The 9,956-nt window shown below is 35.2% G+C and overlaps 1 protein-coding gene across 2 annotated transcripts; it reads left to right on the top strand.

The window, feature by feature from the left end:
* Positions 1 to 406: 406 nt before the first annotated feature.
* Smp_042430.1 (hypothetical protein) lies at positions 407 to 6,235 on the top strand (the record flags this gene model as incomplete). Of its 2 annotated transcripts, none has more annotated exons than XM_018797078.1 (8): positions 407 to 427; positions 1,077 to 1,220; positions 2,180 to 2,326; positions 2,937 to 2,990; positions 4,594 to 4,691; positions 4,769 to 4,857; positions 5,785 to 5,881; positions 6,030 to 6,235. In XM_018797078.1, the coding sequence occupies 8 exons, from the start codon at positions 407 to 409 to the stop codon at positions 6,124 to 6,126; spliced, it is 747 nt and encodes a 248-aa protein (XP_018652156.1). In that variant the 3' UTR covers positions 6,127 to 6,235. The 2 variants fall into 2 exon arrangements, with proteins under 2 accessions (XP_018652156.1, XP_018652155.1); XM_018797079.1 differs by lacking the exon at positions 6,030 to 6,235 and adding an exon at positions 5,921 to 5,940.
* Positions 6,236 to 9,956: the final 3,721 nt, after the last annotated feature.

A 9,956-nucleotide genomic window follows, 5' to 3' on the forward strand; every position in this document is an offset into this window, starting at 1 on the left:
TATCATAGCCAGTACTTAGTCTTCAAACAACTGATCCAAGACTCAATGATGTTTATGTCTATCTTCAATTAATAGAAATTTCTATTATAGATAAAAGCAGCTTTTCAGTGCTTACTGGTTTTCATTAATTGTTCAACTGAGAGCAATCTATGAATTGAATTTTGATTTTCCTTTTTTAGTTGTCTATTTACTGATAAGAATTGTTGGTACGTCAATAGGTTTCGTCTTTCTGTTTCTTTGGTAGTTATGATAGTAGTTGGTATAATTATCATTAAAGGGACTAGCTAACACTAATACTAATATCCATTTTCATTTATCTGTCCGTCTGATGAATACATAATAAAAAAAACTATTTGGTTATTGAGGAAGAACTAAAGATAATTCAGCGGAGAAAATTCTCTTTTCGATGACATCCTCTATTGAAGATGTAAAAACTCATTTATAGTCGTTTAACAAACAAATTAGTTTATAGGATGGTAAAAAGAGTTTACGTCATAAAGCGTCTAAAGATTTCAATTATCACAAAAAGGTTGCAAAATGATCTTGTGTTTAAAGAGACATAGCATGATGAAAATAATCTACGAATCAGAAATTCTAGATATAACTGTTCACTTGATAAATATAAAGACGAATTAAAGGAAGCATGGAGTTGATAACAAAGTCTGACTAGTTATAAATATTTGCGCCTGGAATCGGAAATAGACATCAAAAGGATCATTAGCAACTGGAAATGATTACCCAGGATAGAGTTCGGTGAAAATGTTGGTGGGCGGCCTATGCTACTCCACGAGGGGTAACAGTCGTAAGTTATAAATATATCATTCAAAACACTAGACATTATCACAAACAAATCATTCGAATACATAAGAGGTGAACTCCATTCAAAGGATATTTTTCTTTATAAAAACTGTTGGTTAGTAATAATAATCAGCGGTTTGATTCCTGCATATATCTGTACATCTCTCACGCATTGTGCATTAAGTTTTTTTGAATATTAATGATATATTACTATAGATATTCTAATCCTTCAATTGCTTTAAAGGTCGTTTTTACCCGTTACTTTCACATAATTTCAGGCTCTCCATAGTAATAACAATAATATAGGTACCACTGGTCCACTAGCACCGGACCTTGATGAAATTATTGGCGATTCAGATGAGGAAAATCAATCTGATGAAGAATTACTTACATCTGCTGAATTACTGAAACGTTTTTATAAGGTTTGTTTTATGCGTTTTAACGTGGTGTTCTGCCTAAGTAAATGCTGACATACTTTTTGATTTTGCGTAGTTTTATTTTACATGATTTAATTCAGTAATCTTATAAGTAGTAAAAAAACAGTGCCACTTTACACATTATATTAGCAAACAATCTTATAGAAAGTGCTTCAGACATCTGTGACGTACTTGTAGCATCATACCATCGTTCTCACCTGACTCCAATTTAAGAATAATTGATTACATTTCAAGCAAATTTATGATAATACATCTTCAGTGTAAATATTCAAGTCTTCAAAAGAATATGAGTCACGAAAAATATGCATGCTATTAGATTACTGTATCCCAGCTAACATCTTCCAGATAATCTTCAACTCTATTGAACTTAAAGATCATGCTGTCCTAGATCTGATGTGTTTTATTGTCTTTAGACGATTGGCATATCTCTCGAGGATTCTATATTTTATTTTTGTTCACCGTCATTTGTATGGTGGAATCGCAAAGCTGAAATTACTTCGGTTAAGATTATTCAGTCTCAGCTCGAATAGAAGTTTTGTTCTGATAATTCTGTTTACTATTGATTATCTGTTTGAAGTAGACACTAACAAGTGTAGCGATGACTTATTGGTTAAAGCAATCGAATTTCGGGCACTAAGTTCCTGATTCGAAATCGGCTTTACCTACATCGGTTTAGGTAACCAAGCAGTATCATTAGCCCTCATACCTATTGTGATTCATACCCAGGTACATGGTGAATAATTTAGACGCTAATAATGTCCAGAACGATAGTCAAGGCTGTGTAGCTAAATAATCCTGCTCAGGGAACACAACACCACTAAAAGCAACTACTTGTACTCGCCACACTTCTTTATTATCTCAAAAAAGCAGTTTGTTTTTTTCTTGAAAATCACCCAATCTTTATTTTTAATTTTTGCATTTTATTTTTTAACGCATCACAATAGATATGGCAAAATGAAAAACTTGCCCCTGTACTATTAACTGCACACTCTGACCTGTTAGGTCTTATTCAAGCTGAAGTTAATCAATTAGAAGCTGAAGCTAAAACTTTACCAGCTGGTGATTTGAAAGCTCAAATTAAACGAATTCAAGTAAGCAGCGAATGGATAATTTATGAAGAAAGAGTAAAGATATTAGTGATAAGTTAATTACGTCATTTAGGCTAATACATAAAAATAGAGTAAAATACGTTACAATAACAGTACATGTGAGTAAGGTATTTTCTTATATATAGAAAAAAACAAGAATGTGGTGAACATAAGGATTGTTCGCCAGGGTAACGTTTAACATAATAAGATAGACGTATCGAGTTACTTCAATTGATTTTCAGTCATATTACATAGTCTTGGACCACAGATTTCGGCTGTCTGATAAACTCTACCCAGAAAGCTTAGAATTTTCTTAAAATGTATCGGCAGTATAATATTACTATAACTTCGTGGACATTCTCAGATTCTTTCCACTTTAGTTATCATGACAGTGAAATTAATGGTAGTGGGGTCCGGGATGTAGCATAATATTCATTTGCTATAAGTTACCAAAATCATGCACTACTTCACTTTTTATTTAACGTAATCATTATTTCTTCGATTCCTTTGTTCTCGTACAGTGTTTCATTACTGATTTGTGAATATGATAACAGTATTAGTAGACAATCATGTATTACCCTCCCTCTTCTTTTCATTTTTTTCTTGGTAACAGGTTGAAAGAATCCGATTTATCATGGTCGATTACATGCGTATTCGGATGAAAAAGGTAACGTGGAGAGTGATTCCGTATTTGATTATTTTGAAAAGTCAGTTGTTTTAATGATTCGTCTTCATAAAATGATGTCATATTAATAAGGTTTGTCGTGTGTTTTCGTGATTGTCTCTGGTCATGTATTTACGCTATAGCTAGAAAAAGTCTGGAGTTTTCATCCACCCATTTTATAATTCAAATCCTAATGTTTTCATGTTAGTAATCTGTAATGAACCGAAATTCTGTATTCCAGACAATAACCAGTAATATTCCCGTATTATCAGGTTAAAGGTTTTAATACGTTAATTCGTTGAATACTCGCCAAGATCATCGATAAATAGTATGCATAAAATGGTCGTATTATGCTTTCACCTTTTTAGTAGATAGTTGTAGCTCTCCTATAAAAAATCTTGCCTCCCCTTTTCTTATTGCGTTCGTTGATATAAATGTGTTTGAATTGTCTTGCTAGTGGAACATTGTCATATATTGGACACGTAAAATTTATATGGTAACGTCCAATTCTTAAACTTCTGTGTTATTACTAAAGTTTTACACTTTACTGGTCTAATTAGTCAGTCATAAGCTACGTAGAAGCTGATGTATATATTCATCGGGTCAAGTTGCCACCTTTTGTTAGCACAGCAAGGTAAAATTATCAAAACAAATACAATAATAGAAGTAATATCCGTAACAATTGAAGAAATTAGACATAGACGAAATGATTTGAGAAGAAAAAGTTAATTCGCTGAATAAAATGCATAAGATAATTTTAAAGCTCAAAATCTACAAAAAGACAAAAAGTGAATATGTCTGGGTTATTGCAACCGATTCTGAGTCATATTATCTAACGCCTTCAAACAATGATTACAATAATCGCGAGAACTTCAACCTTAAAGTGTGCATGTATTACTCACTAATTAATCAAACATACCATGTGAATGACATAGATTTTATCAACAAAACAACAGGTAAATATAAGATGTCTTATAGGTCACAATCTAAATCATTTTATGCACCTGATATATTTGTGCGTTCTTTCAAAGATCTGTTTAATCTTATTAATTATAAAATCGACTGACACAATACAATATTATCTTTTTGAAATGGAAATCAATTTAGCCTTCTACATATCAGTTAAACCATATTATTTCCATCTTCAATTCTTTCCAAGCACATTTTTGTGGTTTACTCTTTATTTTCTTAGAGCTAATAAGTTTGTGGACATTTGTTGGTGTATAAATGTCTCCGAAGAAACGCAGTTATCAAATTTAGATTTGTGCAGTAAATTATGAATGATAGTTTTTAACTTATTGAATCTTTACAAATAAAAGACATATCTTAGACTTGTATACTACCTTGTGATTGGAAGTCAACCACTCAATGCAACGAATTATAACCTGATTGTCATAAATTATGTACAAAGTAGTAAGACGCAAAAGGTTTTTTTTAAGTATGAACAGTATTTACTATATGAAATGTACATTACCTTATAACATAAAGCAAATTTTTAATAATCATATTATATGCAACCATTGAACAAGAAAACCTTTCAACATGCTTTTAAACTTGTTATTCAGCATTTATTTCTGTTTATTCTTATATTACTTCTATTTGATAGATTGAACGATTTGCTGAACATATTTTAGCTGAAGAACGTTCGCGTAATTCAAATGAATCACCACATTTGACAGTGGAAGAATATCTTTTTGCAAAATCGTAAATTTTCAGTGATTTTCTGTTTTTTTGTTGTTGTCAGAATGAAAGAATCAGTTAACTGTTTAGCATTATTTTAGATATTCAAATAGTATTCGAGAATATTTGAAAACTACAATTATTAATCGTTTACCAGCTAATATGCAGTCTATTAAAGACGAAGAGTTAAGTAAGTTTATAATGCTTTTTACGAATCATTATGCAGTTGTAACTTGGTACTATATTTTACAATTGATACTCCGAAATTTTACAAATTAGTAATTAGAGTCTTTGTCTTAAATACTGATAGCATTTCATTAATCATGTAGCTTGATTAATATATTTAGCCTAACCACACTTACTAGTAGAGCTTTACAATTCTGTAGGCTCTTTATCTTCATCTAACTTCAAAGCTGAGTAGTGAGTATTTTTGCAGTCGATATTTGTAGCATCGGATTTATTTATTTATTGTTGCTTATGTATTGACAAAATATCGGCTTTAATTTGTAAAGCTTATATTTTACTGAATCCGGGGATTCAAACTTGAAACTATCGCCTTTTTATACTCAAGTTCTCCAACGTCTATCGTAGTTATGGTAGCCACATAATATGCCTAACCATTATGTTCTGCGATTGTCAGATTTTGGTATTGGTATAAACACTTTCTGTATGACAATCACAACCAGCTACCTAAATGAAAAAAATCAAATTGAAAGCGTCAATTGAAAATATGTGCACAACTCATAAAAATCTCTATTTCCTTCAGAAAATTAAACTACATTTTAAACAATCCTCCCTGGCTTTTTCCTCAGAGTGTCAATCCAGGTCTTGGACAAAAGTGTGCACATGTCAGCATCTTTCGCTTATCTTCTGGTTAATATCTAATTGGCCTAGCGTTCTACTCACTGCTTCATATCTTGTGTACAACAAAACTCCTTATCACTAGTTATATTCAACAATGGTACTTAAATGTATTTATTTTTCAGTGTACAGCAGCTGCATAACTCTTTTGTTTCACTTTATTTGAATTCCTTAATGTGTTATTGTTTAAGCCATATGCTTGTTGTTGGGATTTAATTGTCAACCAAAATATATTCACTCTTATTTTTTTTTTAAGCATTTCATCCAAACCCAAACAGTTATGTATTTTGTCAGTCACTGAAAAAAATTGATTATATAGAAGTATTCGATCATAGTTCAGATGGAACTCAAACGTAAGTTATATTCCAAATTCAGTTTATAAAAATATCTAGAAATTAAAATTCGACCGATATCAGCTTATTTTTATGGTACCGAATCAGCGAGTAAAAACATCGATTTCATATAATGCTTGTTAAGTTAATGTTTTCTTCTTGGTTACAGTTCGGTATCACTTACCTTGGAACCTGGCGCTCAACATCTCTTACCCTACAGTTGCATTCGGCCGTATGTAGAAGGTGGCGATGTTATTTTAATCTAATACTAGACTGAGTTGAGTTCTCACGATTAGATTCTATTTTTCTAGCAACTGTTTTTGTTTGACGGGTTTGTGTTTAAAGTGTTTTTTGTACTAAAATCTACTATAATTTATGCACTGCAGTTTCTTATGTTTTTTTAGGACGGAAAATATCAAGGATAATTTGACCTTTGATGACATATATCCGAATACAGCTGGTAAAGATTGAATATGTTCACTAATGTCATTTACATAATCTGTGAAAACAATACATTGCTTTCGCAACTGGTAGTAGGTAAACTGTATAGAATAGTTATCTTACTAGACAGTTTTGAAGCGTCCTTCCAGGTCGTAATAATGTCCATTTTTAAAAAAGATGTACACTGAAGTACCTGACAATTCTCCATAGAGTAGGAGGTTAAGGACAGTACTATTCGGAGCCTAGTATTGGATATCAATAACGATTTTATAGGAGAAATAATCGGTTATTGAGCTTTCATTATAGCGTTGAATAGCATAACAATAAACAAGCTCAGTTCAGGTGGGAGAGATCACCCCTAAAAACTAAGCTACAATCGAGCGTGAGAACAGTTTAGTCTTCCTCGCTGTGCTTTCCTAAGGCAACGCGTTTATAGACAATTCTAGAGACGTTCTTATGGGCATGAGATGATGAAAGACGAATGACTAGCATTTATACTGGGTTTGTGGATACGGTGGATCAACGTATGTAATAGGGAATTCCTGATTCCATACTAGTAGTGCGCACAGGTCTAGTGATTATGACGAGTCGAGTAGCATGTGAAATTTCTGTGCAAAAAGGCTTATCATGGACCTGCTACTTCTGAGTTGCCACATTGCTTTAAGTAGTAGACCTCTGGATTGTAGACTTTCTACTTGACTACGTCGGCTACTCCTTATGTAGGAACGTAGACCGCTCACCAGCGTTCTCCATCGAACTCTGTTCTGAACAATCCAGTTGTTTTCAGATGCTATTCATACTTTTGGTACCTGCTTCCAATTCCCGGCGCAATGTGTTCTTTGGTCCCCCTCTTTTCCGTTTCCCTTCAGGATTCCAAGTTAGGGCTTGCCTCGTGATGCGGTTTGGTGATTTCCTTAATGTATGTCCTATCTACTTCCAACGTCTTTTCCTAATCTCCTCTTCAGATGGAAACCGGTTTGTTCTCTCTCATAGTAGGCTGATGCTGATAGTATCCGATCAACACGCATTCAGTATCTTTTGTAGATAACTGTTTGTAAATACCTCTAGTTTTTAGATGATGATTGTGGTAGTTCTCGAAATTTCACCTTCTTACGATAGAGCTGTCTTGACGTTCGTATTGAAGATTCTGACTTTGATGTTGTTTGATAGTTGTTTTGAGTCTCATATGTTTTCGAACTGTGGGAACGCTGCCCTTACTTTTCTAATCCTTACCTTTACGTCTGCATCGGATGCTCCTTGTTCATCGATGATGCTGACCAGGTACATGAGAGATTCCATCCACGTCTTCCCGAGCTTCTCTATCAAGTGTGATTGAGCTGGTGTTCTCCATGTTGTATTTGAGGCCTACTGATAGAGAGGCTTCTTCTACGCTGACTGTCTTTACTCGCATTTACTAGTGTGTATGGAATAGAATGGCTAGGATATTTGTGGAGTCCAAATCGTCTAAGGTGGGAGTAAGCAGCCTTGTCTAACACCCGTCTTTACTTGGAATGCGTCTGTCAGCTGTCCGCCATTCACGACTTTGCAGTGTAGTCCGTCGTATGAATCCCGGATGACGTTGAGAAATTTCTGAGGTACACCATAATCCCGAAAAAGGTTCTCTCACCCACACTGTCAAATGCTTTCTCATAGTCAAGAAAATTGATGTATAGTAATGAATTCCATCCAATTGATCGCTCAACAATGATCCATGGTATCGTGATTTGGTCTGTGCATAACCGATGCTTACAGGATCCGGCTTATTGATCTCGGAGCTGGATGTCTACCGGATCTTTCATTCGGTTCAGTAATACTCTGTCGAGAACTTTTCCTGGTGCCGACAGCAGTGTGATGCCTCCTTAGTTTTCACATCTCAGATCTTTCTTGGGTATCTTAACGAGGTATCCTTCTTTCCATTCTATCGGCACTTGTTCTTCCCCCGAAATCTTCCGGAATAGAACGTGGAGCATGTTCGCAGTTGCTTTTATGTCTGACTTCAGTACTTTGGCCGGTATGTTTTCACGTCCTGATGCTTTCTCATTCTTGATTTATCTGATGGCTATTCTGATTTCTTCGATCGTTGGTGGAGTAGTGACATCTATACGAAAGTCTGTAGGTGCTGCTTCGATGTCCTATAGATTCAATGGAGCTGGTCTATTCAAGAGTTCCTCAATGTGTTTTGTTCTTGAACCTCTGTGATTGTCATTCTTACTTTTTGCTTGACGGGCTTCTATGGTTTACCATATCTCCCTGCTAGTTTCTTCGTTGTGTCATATGGCCGTCTCATATTTCCTTCTCTTGAAGCTCTTTCCGCCGTCATTGCTAGGTCTTCCATGTATTTCTGCTTGTCAGTTCTAATGCCCTTCTTCACTTGCTTGTTTGCTACGGTGTGTTCGGCCTGTACCTTGACTTTTCCTACTCTTGTTCGGATGTTGTTAATCGCTGTCTTCTTGTTCTCTCTTTCTTGAATCTTGTCTAGGGTTTTGATGGACATCCATTCCTTATGGTGATGCTCATTAAGGCTCAGAACCTCCTGAAACGTTGAAGTCAGTACTTCTTTGATCCCTTTCCAGCTGTCCTCCATCGTAGTTTCTTGTTCTTTCAGTAGATCCTGTGAAGCTTGGAACCTGTTGATGAGGGTTATCTTGAATTCGTTGAGTTTGTTAGTATCTCGAAGGAAGTCTGTATTGAACCTTTGTAGTGCTGTTCCCCCAGATATAGAATGTTTATTTAGTTTCAGTTTCATCTTGGCCACAACCAGGTGGTGATCTGAAGCTATACCAGCTTGTCTCCTGGTTCTCACGTCATCCATTTACCTTCTGAATTTTTTACTGATGCAAGTACGATCGATCTGATTCTGTGTAGTGTGATCCGGTGAAACCCATGTAGTTTTGTGTATGCGTTTGCGTTGGGATATTGTGCTGCCTATAACCAATTTGTTGAATGCACATATATTTGCGAATCTCTCCCCATTTTCATTTCTCTCTCCCAGTCCATGTCGTCCAATCATGTCTTCATATCCTGTGTTGTCCAGTCCGACTTTGGAGTTTAGATCTCTCATCAGGATGGTCAGGTCTTTCCTTGAGCACTTAGCTAAGATTGATTGCAGCCTCGAGTAGAACTGATCTTTATCGTCATCATTGCTATCATTTGTGGGTGCATAACATTGGGTAACATTCATTGTGATCCCCTCCTTTTTCGTTTTGAATGATGCTTTGATAATTCTGGATCCATGAGATTCCCATCCCACTAGTGCATTTCGCGCTTCTCTGGACAGCACTAGGGCAACTCCGTGAGTGTGTGCAGCATTTTCCTCTTCGTGACCAGAGTACAGCAGCATCTCTTCCGTATCTATCCTTTGATGTCCAGGTTATGTCCAATGGTTTTGACTGATTCCGAACATCTTCAAGTTATATATCCTCATTTCCTTTGCTATTTGACTGGTCCTTCTGGTCTCTCATATTATCCGAAGATTCTATGTACCTATATTAATGGTTTCTCTGTCTGTTATAATTACACTGGCCTCGTGACTTCCGAAGAATCTTAGCTTTCACAATGAGGCGTCATAATATTTATGAATGTAGATCCTTCAACTAGGATAGCAGAGCTTAAATAGTTAAATTTGTTTGTTCTGGTTGGCGTTTTTTAGCGATGT

The sequence above is a fragment of the Schistosoma mansoni genome, chromosome 4 (assembly GCF_000237925.1).
Source record: "Schistosoma mansoni strain Puerto Rico chromosome 4, complete genome".
NCBI classification, from domain to species: domain Eukaryota; kingdom Metazoa; phylum Platyhelminthes; class Trematoda; order Strigeidida; family Schistosomatidae; genus Schistosoma; species Schistosoma mansoni.